At 42.0% G+C, this 14,963-nt stretch overlaps 1 protein-coding gene across 2 annotated transcripts in view; it reads right to left on the reverse strand.

Annotated features, from left to right (window-relative positions):
* The window catches only part of WNK2 (WNK lysine deficient protein kinase 2), a 637,481-nt gene that overhangs the window by 456,261 nt on the left and 166,257 nt on the right, over positions 1 to 14,963 (reverse strand). For both annotated transcript variants that reach the window (XM_069206415.1, XM_069206414.1), the window contains exons 3-4: positions 10,895 to 11,067; positions 9,617 to 9,837 (exon numbers count right to left, since the gene is read on the reverse strand). In XM_069206415.1, coding sequence (XP_069062516.1) covers positions 9,617 to 9,837; positions 10,895 to 11,067 — 394 coding nt within the window. The remainder of the gene's footprint in view (positions 1 to 9,616; positions 9,838 to 10,894; positions 11,068 to 14,963) is intronic.

A 14,963-nucleotide genomic window follows, 5' to 3' on the forward strand; every position in this document is an offset into this window, starting at 1 on the left:
GTTGTGTATAGTGCTCGACAGCTAGGCCCTGCAGCCAACTCTCCATTGGCACTCAACCGACCACAGGCAGCTATATCCTGATATGCAAGGCCTTCAGCCATGTGCAGCGAGGTACGGTGTTGCAGCTTTACCAGTGGCCATACCAGCACCCAACACTTTCCGTACAGCCTCACAGTATTTATACCAGTGCAGAACACCTTAAAGTGAAGTGTAATTAGAAACAGATGACTACTTCTGTTTTTTGTCCACTTATTCCACCCCACAAGGAGGTGGAATATTCCTGCTTGTAAACTTGTGGGAATAACCCAACTGTGGTCAGCGAGTAGAATCTTTAAATATGACACAACAGAATAAATTGTTCTTGCTGTTGCCAGGTTTTGGACGTGGGCTTGGAAGATCCATACCAACAAGCTGGTAGGGAAAGTAATAGGCGTTTTCTAATGATTTAATTGTAAACTCTGTGTAGGATAGTAAGCTCATTACGTTTTTTTCTGGTTATCAAGAGCCTTGTTTGAAAGTAAACAGTAGTGCACAACTGTTGGCTGTATTGGTGCACTTTATGTATCTTGCGTACCTCTATGAAAACTGAAACAAGGATGTGATCTTAAATGTTTTAGTTGTACATATTCTACTTATTTATGTATCTTAGGTTGTCTTTTGTTATTACTTGACGTTAGCCTTTTTTATTATGAGGACTAGTGTGTTTAAGTTATATTTGTATGACACTATACCAAGCACCTGGTAGACTCTTGGAACTCTGCTTTTATTTATCTATATGTATGTGAGAGAGCGTAGTTTAAACATTACCTGTTTTAGATGTGAAATGTTCATATTAACACCGCTGCATTAATAACAATCATATAAAACGTATTTTAACGCAGAAGAAATTGTATGCATAAACTAACGTCGACATAAGAAATAATTGATTGTATTAACGCGTACAAAGATTGCATTGCATTAGAATCCATAAGCCTTAAGTTAGCGTGAGTTGAAAAACTAGCTGTGTAACTCTCATATTAAAGCATATTTTTCTGTTTCTCCAGTGTGCTGACTTGCAAAAGGCCATGACCCAGCATTTGTTATTTTCCTCCGCTTATTGTATCATTGGCTGGTATAGTCTCATCCGCATGCTAGTTGCTTTTAGTATAAAATCGTATGCTTTGCAACAAACTATGAACACTTTCAAGGACATTCAACTGTGGTAAAGAGAACTCTTGACCCGAAGAACGTGCCAGATGTGCCACCTACAAAAAACGTCAATTATGAAGACCAATCAAAGTGCTATATTTTATCATAAGATGACAAGTGCATTACTTAGTGTATAATTTGATAGGTTATAGATAGTGGGGCGAAGTGACCATCCAATAGAATTTTGGGGGAATGTATTATGAAAAAGGGATAAAAACCCATGACACAGAGGACTCACAGAACTAGGTAGGGAATGACATCGATTGCATCCAGAAACTCTGTCACTTTATTTGGTGACTTGAGACTTAGACAAAACCATCCTCACCCATAGACCATCCCATTATACTTTCCTCCTTATGAGGGAAGTGTCCCTGCTCTTACATTAGATAGACTGATGACGATCTAGCTGATGTCCTGAAGACGAAGACTGATCCTGTATGCTGACCTATCCTGAGGAGGGTAATTATATTGTTGCTATTGAAATTCACTTATCTGCCTTTCCTTTCTAGGTACCAACTGCTGTGTATTTTGATTAGGGACCTTAGTTAGATGTTTTCCAAATTGATGTTCTAAATTGTTTTGCATGAAGCCCAACATGCTGATGCTAATTAGTGGATAGATGAGACATTCATTCTGACTGACATAACTGACGTGATGCTATGCTGAACTAAACACATAGGAGGTTTTATGTGTTAGATTTGTAATCTTCATATTATTATCTTATGTATGTAATCTTTGCATTATTACTGCATTGTGACTATGTTTCTTTGCTGCTTGGTTTTGAGATGAATACGTTTGCTATTAGATTGTAATCAATAGGGAATAAAATCACAAAACTTCAATAAGGTGTGGTTATTCATGACTGAAAGGTCATGGTTGCGCCGAAGGTTTATCAAATGTTTAAAGTGAAATATATTGTGGTGATATACATTGACAATATTATTGATGTATTGCTTGGTATATTGATCAGTTATCTCGTCTTACGGTGTCTCACCACTGGGTCCAAAGATTTATCGGCCTAAAACGAGTCCTGATGTGTATAAATTGACATAAAGGGACGCGCTAACATATGCATTGATATTACAGATGTTTTATGTGTATTTATTTAAACTTTTTTGTGAGATGACTCTTTAAAATAACATATTATAGCATAATGTATCTATTTTGACTTTTATGGCCTATGATCGAAATAAAGTTATTGATGATGTAATTAAACTACAACACATAATCAAACCTAATAATACTACGTCCGTAGTCTAGACAAAGTATTAAAGATAATAGAATATGCAATATCTGTAACACGAGTTACAACATTTGCAATTGCATCTGTTTCCTGAAGGGTCAGATAATGAGATTTTAACTTTGTGTGGGATTTATGGTTCGCATGGCTTTTGTGCGAGTGATGTGTTATGATGCTAACCATAACATGCAAGTTTCACCGAAAAAAAAAAAATATATATATATATATATATATACACACACATATATATACACACACACACACACACACACACACACACACACACATCTGCATATATATATATACATACATACACACACACACACACATATACACACACAAACACACAGTACAAACATACAAGTATTCAGTTCATTAGGTTTCTGTAGGATCTGGAGAGAGCAGCTTTACGGTTTGCTACCCTTGTTTCATAGCCCATACAAGGATTCCGTATGGAAAGTATATCCCAGCCCTGATTTTACCTAGTTTGCAATTTCCTCCTCCGCTTTACAAGCCCGTTTAAATTTCCGGGAAACCCATACCTGCTCATAGTATACTATCTATGTCCTACATTCTAAAGATCAGAACTTGTACCAAGCTATGCTTTACGTGCCCGTTTTAGTCACAGATAAACACTCGCACTCCTGCTGTACAGCTCTATTGTTGAACCATCTGCTGCAGTCCTTCCGTGCCAGCACCCAGTTCTCTGTAAAGCCAGCCACAAATAGCATCCGAATAGCCCAACATAAGCAATTGACATTGATTCTATGAATATGATTAAGCTTCTAGTCTAAGAAATGTGGACTAAATATTTAAACACAATTATGCAAACAGGCCATTAAAATGAATCTATGAATGTAATCACTGAGCAAAAACAGCGTCATGATGTGCCATGTTACTCTCAACAAGGAACGATAGAGTGATGCTGCTTCCTGTTGGGATGTCTGCCCAACCTTGCGCACATTTCAACACATTTTAAGCTGTGCAAGCATGTTCTTGCTCTGCACTAATGCAAACAATATTTTCCAGCACATTAAGGGCTGTTTATTGGTGCTGTCCCTTAATAGATGTCTCACTCCACACTGAAGATGTAATGATTGGTGATGACTATTTCATTTTACACACTTTGTCAATAATTCGTTAGTTTTCTAAACCAGACGAACAATTCCCGGAAGGCCAACTAAAGAAATGTTGATATGGATATCCTGGCAATATGAAAGTGTGTGTATTTTCGTAAGATTTATAATCTGAACACATTCAATGTCCGTGCATAAGAGTGACTTGAAGGATCACTTTTTATAGTGCACTTTTAATTTAATAACATTTCAATACAAGGACCGCAATGAAAATAGTAAAAGTGTTTTTTTCTTTACTCAGTGCAACCTAAAGAGTATACACAGTGGAAAACTACCTTGCCTTAATTGACCAGTCAGGAAAACATTTGGGTGACTATTAAAATGCAGGCTTCTCTTTTTTCTTCATGACATAAAAATGCAGCTATTTTCCTTCTAGCTCCATTATACAATAGTCTTCTGTGCAAGGACATCTATTCCATACTGTGGTATTGGCAGCCTGAATAGGATTCTTAATCTTTCGTCTCCATACGACGTCAGCAAGGATATCTATTAAGGGTGGGCAGAATTTTCAGAATTTGATTCCGTAGAATTCTGTGGAATTCCATGACCATCCAGAGTGGGCATTTAGAGCTAGGTTCTTATGGCAAACTGCACCCTTGCGTCAAAAAATGGATGTGAGGATGCATTTTGCACTAAGAAAATAGCGCTGCCAAAGACCACTCAACACCCTTCCCAATCACTGCTCAATATCTAAGGACACCACTGCTTAGTGGAATGCAGTGGTTTCTGAAGTTTAGAAACAACTGCATATATCACTCTGTGCCCTTCTTACATACTCTGCAGTGATTAAAATTATCACTGCAGAGAATGGGAGCCGATTGGTATGTAGTGGTTTCTATGCTTTAGAAATAACTGCATAATTTTTTATTCCGACCGGCAGAGCAACAGACTTTTAATTTACCAGTAATTCTATGTTACAAGAGTAACACGCAATTACCAAACCTCCTCCAATTCAGTCTGCAGAATTGAAAATTCTGCCTAGGCCTAATATCCACCTCATGGCTAAGGATTTTATTTGTGTTCTCACCGGTGATGCCCTGCAGGTTACCTGTCATGTTCAAAGTGTTCTTCACTCCTCTCTTAGCTCCTCTGACAAACTACCCAGTGTCTCACCAATGGCCACACATGCAATCCACCTAGATGGCTTGCAGAACTGATGTTATAACCCCTCTTATAGCTCAATGCCTTTAATGCAGCGATCATCCCATAAGGAGCCATGTCAGCCTTCCCATTCATGACCTTCAAAAATCAAACCAATCTGGGTGTTTCTTCGCTGTAACGTACCCCTTGAGATCCTGTGGTGGTATGCAGTTTGCATTTTCAGCAATCACTTAGTGCTGTTCCTATCCCATTAAGCAGAAACTGGGTTCTAGGAACATTTACCTCTAGACAGACTTACTTTAAAGATAATCACACTATTCAAGCTAAAGATCTTTTCAACAGTTTTTAGAATAAATCAATCAATCAATCAATATTTGTAGAGTGAGGCTACTCACCTGTGAGGGTCTCAAGGTGCTATTGGGGGGGGGGGGGGGGAGGGGCCTCATCCAAAGAGCCCCGTCTTGAGGTTCTTCCTGAAGATGGTGAGCGACAGGCTTTGTCTGAGTTGAAGGGGGGAGGTTTTTCACCTACACCACAGCAAAGAGCTGGAACAATCGTCCTCCAGCGGTGGTTTTGCAGATGCGAGGGATGGTGGCTAGGGCCATCTGGGTGGAGTGGAGAAATCAGGCGGGGTGTGAAAGGAGATGCGGTGGTTCAGGTAAGCTAGTCATGCATTATGTATGGCTGTTTATGTGTCGGTGAGAAGCTTGACGGTGATTTACTTCTTGACCAGCAGCCAGTTAAGGGTCCTCACGTGTTGGGAGATGTGTTCTTGGTGACGGAGGTCCAGAATGAGTCTGGTGGTGGCATTCTGGATGAGCTGTCGCTTTTTGATGCTCCTAGCTGAGGTGCTGGCATAGAGGGCATTGCTGTAGTTGAGTTTGCTAGTGACTAAGGTGTGGGTGACTGTCCTGCAACAGTCTGCTGGGATCCATCTGAAGATCTTCCGAAGTTTGCAGAGTGTGTACCAGCAGGAGGAGGTGACCGAGTTTACCTGGTGGGTCATGGATAGGGAGGAGTCGTGGATGATTTCTAAGTTGCGGACATGCTCAGTCAGTGCAGGGGGGAGGTGCCGAGGGATGTGGGCCACCAGGAGTCGTCCCAAGCGGACGTGTTGTGTTCGAAGATGATGAGCTCCGTCTTGTCAGAGTTGAGCTTGAGGCAGCTTTCTCTCATCCAGGTGGCAACGGTTTCCATTCCTGAGTGGAAGTTCCTTTTGGCCGTGTTAGGGTCTTCGGTGAGGGAAATGATGAGTTGCGTGTCATCAGCATATGACACTATGTTCATACCGAGGCTTCTGACGATGGCAGCGAGAGGGGCCAAGTATACATTGAACAGTGTGGGACTTAGTGAGGATCCTTGGGGGACTCCGCAGTTGACTCCTGTGGGTCTGGAAGCGTAGGGCGGAAGTCTGACCCTCTGCGCTCTTCTGGAGGGGAAGGAGTGGATCCATTCCAGGGCTCTTCCGCAGATTCATATGTCATGGAGTCTGGTGCGCAGAGTGCTGTGGGAGACCGTGTTGAATGCTGCGGATAGGTCGAGGAGTATGCACAGAATGCTTTTGTGTGCCTGGTCTGTAGCACTTCAAGGTGGCATGATCAGTTAGACTTGTACATCCCTTCACTAGTTTGCTGTTGTACATACAGGGATGCGTGAAAAGTAGCTGTGTGCCCCACAAGTGTCTTCATGGCACTATGCCATTTGCAGGACACAATAAAATGCGTACTTTACTCAAAGATGCTTGGGTCCAATGGCATAAGACTAGCAGTTTGCAAAAAAATCAGGGGAGTATTGCAGGTCACTGAAGCCCTTGTGCTGCAGAGGGAGTGCAAACTTCTAGGGGCGCCTCAACCTTTAAGAAGGCGCCGTTCAGCTCAATGTCAATGAATACCTGTGAGATACAGGGAACGCAAGGGCCTCTCATTATGGTCTGTGGGGGCAGGGTGCATCACTTTCCAGTACGCCAGTGCCCAAAATGTAACTTTGACTAAAAGCACTTTTGAGATCTAGTAGGCTGAACATCTTTCTTTTCCATTACAAATGGAAATCACATTTCAACATACCTGTTAGAAATTCAAAACACTTTTAACAGGGGTGAACAGGCAGTACATATCCTGAACATTTGACATATGCACACATTGGATAATTTTGGCTTGGAGAATACAAACAGGCACTACAATTGACTTCAGTATTGCATTACAGCCTGCTGCAGAGGACTGTATAAGCTGTTACAGTCCCTCTCCTAAATTACAGTACTGAGCCTCAGATAAGGACCTCTGACAAGGGTAAGGACTAATATAACTCAAGACAAAGGCTTACAAGGGCTATAAAGCTATTAAAATATTCCACTCATTAAGGGTAGAATGTTCTAAATTAAAACAGAAAGACACTGGAATGTTGGAGTACAAGGCCTATAACACCCACCATTGTCTATCTGCCACTCCCATGCTTTAATAGTCCATATTTGTGGAGTGTGTTTGAAAGGTGTGAAAACCAGGAGGTGGGCAAAATATTCTGCCCTGCCCATGGAAATGATGACTTACTCTTGTAACATGGAGTTTTAGCCTAATTCCGCCAACCTGGCAACTGTTAGAATTTGGGTCTCTAGTTGGCAGAGGTGTGCACCATGTCCAAGTAGGGATCACAATCCTAGTAAGGGTAAGTAAGTTACATTCCCTAAATTAAATTAACCTGTGCTCACCATCTGGTAGCTTGGCACAGAGCAGTCAGGCTTAACTTAAGAATCAATGTATAAAGTATTTGAGCAACACTTGAAATACAGTAACACAGGAAAAAAAGTTGGGTCATTCACTTTTAGATGTATTCAAGCGGTGCTTTTAGTAATTTGTGTGGGTAAAAACAATGCAGGTAGTTGGAGAAGCAAGTGCACGTCTTTCATGGTGATTAGGGCCCCACCAGTGAACTTGCGAGCAATCCAAGGCTGGGATGGGCAAGGCTGAAGACTATAGGGGTGTCCTTGTTTTGCCCCTTGGTTCAGAGTACATGTAAGGTGCCCTGTAAATATAGTTGCATATGCAATGTTGGGGTGGGACGCAGTACAGCTAGAACCCGCTTGTCCTGGGGAGTTGTTGACAAGGTATATGGTGTGAGCCTGTTGAGGTAGTAACTGCAGGCCTCAATCAGCAGGTTTGCATCACTGTGCTCCTGGTCCTGGAAGCCGACAACTGCTTCAGACAGGTTCCTTGGGTTGGGGCAGAAGTGCCCAGTCGTCAAGGATCCTAGGTCGGAGAGCTCCACAAGAGAAATGCACTCGGTGATCCCGGGCCTAAGCACAGAGCACAAATTCTAAAAGTGTTTTCTGCAGAGAAGTGGCAGGTTCAGGACCCTCCGCGACACAGGTGTGGACATCGGCAAAGCGGCAGGTTCTGGTCACACCGCACTGAATGGATGGAGAGCCAGAGTCATCCATGTGCTCTCTGGTTAGGGATGCGGCTGCAACGCTGAACGGTCTTCAGATTCTTGGTGGGTGAGAAGTAGTTGGTACCATGGCAACTGGGCTGGCACTGTAAATTAGCAGAAAGTTGCAGGTCTTGTTATGTTAGGTCTTTATTGTCCCTGATACCTCGGAAAAAACAGGGGGCAAGTCAGCATGCCCTTGGAGTCACTCTGGGTGCAGTCTGTCACCCCTCTTTGCAGGACAGCGGTCAGCAGGAGTCAGGGTGGCGAGGCAAAGCAGGGCAGCAGTTCCTGGGAACAGTGAGGCATAGCTAAGTGGCAGTCTTTTGAGCACAGCAGCCTTCTCTCCAGCAGAGGTTCTTCCTGATCCAGAAGTGTACTGTTTTCAGGAGGTCAAAGACCCAGTCCTGATATCCAAAAGTGCCTTTGATGTGGGGGATGACTTCAAAGGATCTTTCTGACGTGAATAGGTCCCCCTTTCAGGCCTACCCTGGTTCCAGACTATCAGTGAGGGGGTGTAATCAGCCCCTTTGTGTGAGCTCAGCCCAATACCCTGTAAACACCAAGTGTGAGCCTTTCCCAACCTCTTTCCCTAGAAGACGCATCAGTATGTAAATAAATGCAGATGCAGTTGAGTATCCTGTGTTGTGGGTGTGTGAAGAGAATGCACAAAGGGAGTGCCAAGCCCCCGCCAGACGTGTACTAGAGGCAGGCTGTAGGTACACAGGGCAGTGAGAGCAGAGAAATGCCCACTTTCTAAACATGGCATTTCTAAAATAGTATTAATAAATCCAACATTACCAGTAAAGAGTATTTATCATTACATTCCAATGATAAAACATGATGCAGCTACTCCCTTCTCATCAGGAATTACAGCTTAAAAGTATACCAAGGAATTCCCACTGTTGGCCTATTAGAGGAGCAGGCCTCACAGTAATGAAAAACAACATTAGGAGTTTTTCATTACCACAACATTTAAAAATGCACATGCACTTTAGCGCTGGTTAGCAGTGGTAAAATGCCCTGAGTACTATGGCTGACAAAAAGATACGTCTAAAAACAGGGGGTGAAAGACAAAAGGTCTGGGGTAAGCCCACCCTAAGGATGCCAGATCTAACAGCATTCCCTAGGAGGTTATCAGGTGAGATTTCCAGTCGCTAGGAGGGGAACCTTTGCTAGGAGATCCAGCAAGATTTTTCCCACATGGGCAGTGGTGACTGTTCGCAGTCAGAAGGTGGATGCGCGAGTAGAAAATCTACTAGACTGGCAACAAAAACAACTCGAATAGCTGTACCCTCTGGCATGCCACGTGGTGTAGTTTGCACTAATCTTTCAGCATGGATGTGCTCCTGGCACTAAATCACAGCATGAGCAGCACAATGTGCCTATTTCCGCCAATTGTCAGAACTCGTTAGTGTAAAACTAGTAAATTGACTTCCCCAGTTTGTGTAATACCGTACAAATCATGAGTCACAAACATAAGGAGCTATGAAATAGGTGACAGGTGTAATGTTAGAAAGAGGGTGCCACTTACCTATTACACTCTTGGCAAAAGATGCCCTTTTCAGGGTTGCCAGGCCCAAATCCCCTATTTTAACAGATCCAGTTGGTCCAGTAATGAAGATATTATCACACTTCAAGTCTCTGTGAATAATAGGTGGAGTTCTTGTATGTAAAAAATGCAGCCCTTTCAGGATTTGCCGGCACCAGCTACGAAGAACTTTGGGTTTCATCACTTTGAATCTCTTCAAGTACCTGCAAGAAAAGTTTACAGTTAGAGGATACCAGTAGAAAAGTCACTAAACAAATACAAAAGCAACCCAGAATGTCCACGTGAACCTTGGTAAAATTGTCACAAAAAACAACATGTCCACGTGAAACTCATCTGCTTTCCTTGTGCTTTCGTGACCTTGCTATAGGAGCGGAGTAGACTGGCAGCATCATCCCACAGTGGAAAAGCACCATTCTGGGCCAGACATCGATATCAATATTCTACATTCAGCTGAGACCTTTACAAAATTCCCAATTGCACCTATCGCAATTCCCCAGGTCATTTTTTTCCTGATGAGACCCTAGAATCCAGCATAAGGGTCGAAACGCCGTCGACATAAGACCTCTTCTGTTATGTTTTGAATTATCAACCAATGTATTGACAAGCATACTTTAAAACTTAATAAGAGGCTGTCTTTGTGAGATACACCATGGATCACGATTTCTTTATTGCTTTGTGGTGTCTCTCATTTGGGGGTTACTTTTTTTTTTTTTTTTTTTAACTATCACTTTTTGTTTATTTTCTTAAAGTAGGATTATAGAAATGATTCACCATTATATGTTAATGCAGTTTTCAAACCATTAAAAAACGTGTGGGTACTGGATTTAGAGGAGCTCTTTTGAAAGATTCTAGATAGACGACTAGAAACGTGGCCCTTATTCTGCATTACTTAAGACGAATAGGGTTTAATTCACTCCTATCTGGAAACAATTTACAGTTTTGTAAACTTAAACAAAGAGCAGATGGAATTTGTGCCTTAAGTTTAAATGGCTTTAGATATCTCACTAGTCATTTTAGTGTTCAGGAAAGAGCGTAATTCACATGCGCGTCACTAATTAAGAACACTTAGTAGTAATATGTCTCCCAGATACATGTAACCACTGTACGTGATTTTCATCTCTGCTTTTTGGCTCTCAACTGAAAATAATTTTAAAACAATCTTGAACCCCAGAGTGTATTTTTCGAGGTACAACTGAGGCGCAGTTGGATATTTTATGATTGGAGCAACGTTATTTGTTCAATTCGTTCTTAAACACTTACGTTTTCAGCGTCCCCGACGTCATTAACTCTGTCACCAGTACTATGACTTTCTTCCCTTTCACGCAGGACTCCCAGAAATCATAAAAACGAACAATATTTGGATGCTGCAGACCTTTAAGCATTTCTGCTTCTTCTTTAAACCTTTGTCTTTCCATCTTTGTCAGTTTCCGATCCTGTAAATAAGATATAGGTCTATTACAGCAAAGCTGATCTCGTTGCATTTTAAATGATTTACTTTTATAGTCACAAATTTTAAATTGTACTTTACAATACGATTAAGTAGTGAAAAAAATAGTTAGGATTTCTCACAGTCTATGAAGTGTTTGCTAAAAAAAACATAAAAAATAAAGCTAAGGTTTCATACAGAGCTCGATTCAATAAGCCACATACGTTCGCAATACCAAGATTTATTTGTAACAATTCTTTTATTACCTTAACAGAGGTCCTTCAGTACTAGTCTGGCTAATGTATTTTTCGCTGCTAAACTGAGTTCTCATTAAGTAGCCTAGATGGTATAAAAGCCTTTTCACCATCTTCTACAAAGAATACGGGCAGCGAGCTACATAGTATAACAAATTCTTGAAAGGTAGGGTGTCATACCTTTATGTATGCACCTACAGTGAATATCGTAAGATAAGGAGTGCTGTATACATTGGATGGGATGAGCCAACTGAGGATTATTTATAAATGGAGAGTTGTCCTGTTTTAGATAGGCCACAGGTGAGTGCGGCTTTGGGTTCCCTATGGAAGGAATTTTATTGTTCCTGGGAGAAGCATTCTAAAGTGGAGCAGTAAGAAAGCTTTCTAACAAAGCTTACCACAAGGTAAAGGAGGGCACAGTCACTGACAGGTTTTGTTGCTAGCCACAAAAGATACATTTAAAAAGCAATCTTTAAAATCAGGCTTGGTTTCCTGGATAGACACTGGATATGCATTGTCTAGGAACTCATTAATTAAGGTTTGATATGCATGTGTGTGTATTTTTTTTTTTATATATATATATATATATATATATATGTAAATATATTATATATATATATATATATATATATATATATATATATATATATATATATATATATATATGATATTTCTATGGTGCAAACCTAGCTAAAAGACAGTGAAGTGCTGTATATGGTCAAAGACAAGAATAAAGTCAATGAGCAAAACGCAAGGAAGCTGCGTTGTAGGCAGTTAATGCATTACGAGGTAGCAATGCCATTTTCTTTAAAAAGGCGGGTCTTTAACTCTTTCCTAAACTGAAGTAGTGCTGGGGCAGTTCTGATGGATAGGAAATGTTCCAAATGCTGGATGCACAGATGGGAAAAGGCATGCTGTCTTGTTTTAGAGTTTTTACTCTTCTTAGTATATAGAATGATGGTGCCCTAGCTGAGGGTGTTCCGAGAACAACCAGAGATGGCACCTTTATCTGCAGGACAATTGGAGTACAAGTCATGATGGCTTTGTAAGTGATGCAGCCAATTTTGGATATGGTACTGGTCAGCAGGGAGTGCCAATAGAGTAGGTTCAAGTTTGCCACATGTTGTCAAGGTATTTCAGAAAAACACAAAATTCATGTGAAACTCATTTGAACGTAATATACAATAAGTCATAAAACTATCATGCCCTTGAATCAATCCAAAATGTGTATACCAAAACAGTTGACACACTGTTCAGCATCTGAAATTTGAATCTTATTATAACCAGTACCAAACGGATGTATACGGACCAAATAAGGTTTTTATTGTGGAAGAACAGGACAGTCAAAGACAAAAAACAAGTTGGCGAACAAAAATATTAAAGTAAAACATGTGCTCCCCAAATGACGAATACACCACAATTTGCCCACACAAATTCACTAATGTTACATGGAAGATGGTGTATTGATACAAATACAGAGGTAGCCGCAGTTAATTGTCCCAAAGAGTTTATCAAAAGGGACAATATTCCTTTTGGAACCAATAATACTAAGGTCTGTCTTCTTGAATGTCAATGACGTTTCGACCCTTTATAAAGAATACAGGACAGTAATGACCTGGGGAATAGTTGCCTAGGGTAGTGCTGGAATTGGTTCATTTTCTCTAGTGAACAGGCGGTGTTCTGGTGACGGGGAGCTGGCGGCGGAGCAGCCCCCATGGATCCCATTCCCTCCTGGAGCATCACCGGACCAGAAAAGGTGATCGTCCATTCGGGGAGAGGGTAGAGGGGTATTGTGTGTTGTGTGCATGCATGGGGGTGTGCGTGTGTGTGTGTAGAAGGGGTGTGTAAGTGCATGTATGCATGCGGAGTTTTGTGTGATTGGGAAATGTGTGTGCATATGTGTGTGTATGTTTGTGTGTGTGTGTATATGTGTGAGTGTATGTCAGCGAGTTTGTGTAGTGGGTGTGTGAGTGTGCGTGTAGGGGGTGGGGGTGTGTCAATGGGGGGGCTGGGGAGGGGGGTCCTGCCACCTTTGAGGGGTAGTAGGAGGGTCGTGGGTGTGGGGGGAGGACTCTGAAGAGGGGGAGTGGGGTAGATCCCCTATCAGTGCCAGGGAAGGAATTCCCTGGCACTGATAGGGCATACCGCCATGGATTTCGTGGCGGTACAGAACCCCACGAAATCCATGGTGGTATGCAGGGTCGTGATACCGCCGGCGGTGTAGTCTCCAGCCCGGCGGTTGTTACCACCCTGGCGGTCGGAGTGGAGAAGTGGTGATTTAGCATGGCGGTCACCGCCATGCTTGTAATTTCATTTTTTTACCACCAGCCTGTCGGTGGTATTACCGCCACTTCTCCACCGACCGCCAGGGTTGTAATGAGGGCTACAATTCTCTGCACTTCTGACTTTAGAACTACCATAAGGACAAAATGCATACCATAGTAGGAAAAAAAAAGCAAGTCCTGTCTTTTACTGGAGAATCTTAAAAGAAAAAAAGAAAAAAGTGTAAGATTTTTTCACAGGCATTTGCATGTTTCCCCTCCAGACTATTGTGATAGATCGTGGAAACCTTTGCAGTTAACTTTAATCTCCTTCCCTTCAGGAAAAACCTGAAGGTTAACTTTTACAAGTTGAATCTTTGTGGGACAGCCCACCACTCTCTCTCTCTCTCTCACTGTGCTACTTGTTGAGGTCATTCTTTCTGCATTGTATACTAAGGTAAGCACGTAGTGATGCATGCAACAAGTTCCTCTGTCCCTTAGGCAAGGTCTCCATACATAAAAGCAACCACAACACCATCTATGAAGTGTGATGGAGGGAGACTTCGCCTCTGACGATTTCTCAAGTGCAAACACAACTATAGTGTTAATTCCAGGGTGCTCTTCAGGGAACTGTAGGCAGAGGAAGGAGGACAAGCAGGGGAGGTTGCACGAATGCATTTAACTATTGGGGATGCTGCCAAGAAAAGCAAAAAACACAAAAAAGCAGGAGAAGAAGCAATCAGAGGAGCAAATGTCCTAGTCAAAGATGAGCAAAAGCCGGACCTGCCAGTACTGAGCATCAGTTCTAGGGCACACACCCATTCTGTGCATTTTCAGGAAATAAGGGACAGAGAATATTCCTGCTTTGCACATCTCATCCAAAGAGGAAAGCCAGGTCCCGTCTTGGTGTACACATCACACAAGCAAGGGTTTCTCTCGAGACAGAAGAGTCTTAAGGAAGACTACTTCAGAGCAGATACTAGCGAAATAAAAGCTACTTTTTGATTCTGATCAAGTTAAGCCCCTTTACTGCAAAGGAGAGCTACCATGATGAGGTCAGCCCACTGACACAAATATTTATGACCAACATGGCTGAAAAGTAATCAATGGGGGCATGGGTTGTGCAGGCCTCACAAGCAAAGCAGAACTGATAGCAGTGAGGTTATGGGTAATGGATTATCCGCACCCAGATGCCTTGAAACAAGTACCTTGCTGCCTTAGCACGTGTCTGGTTTTCAAAGGAAAGCAGCTGACCCATCAGAGGAAAACTGGGCAAAAAAAAGACGAACTAATTTAGTGAGTAAGGCTTGAAAGAAGGCATCCACCACCCATGCTGTGCCAAATAAAGTGGATAACACCCATCGGCAAAGAGAATGAGTGCAGATGGG

This window comes from Pleurodeles waltl, chromosome 9 (genome assembly GCF_031143425.1).
Source record: "Pleurodeles waltl isolate 20211129_DDA chromosome 9, aPleWal1.hap1.20221129, whole genome shotgun sequence".
Taxonomy (NCBI): Eukaryota; Metazoa; Chordata; class Amphibia; order Caudata; family Salamandridae; genus Pleurodeles; species Pleurodeles waltl.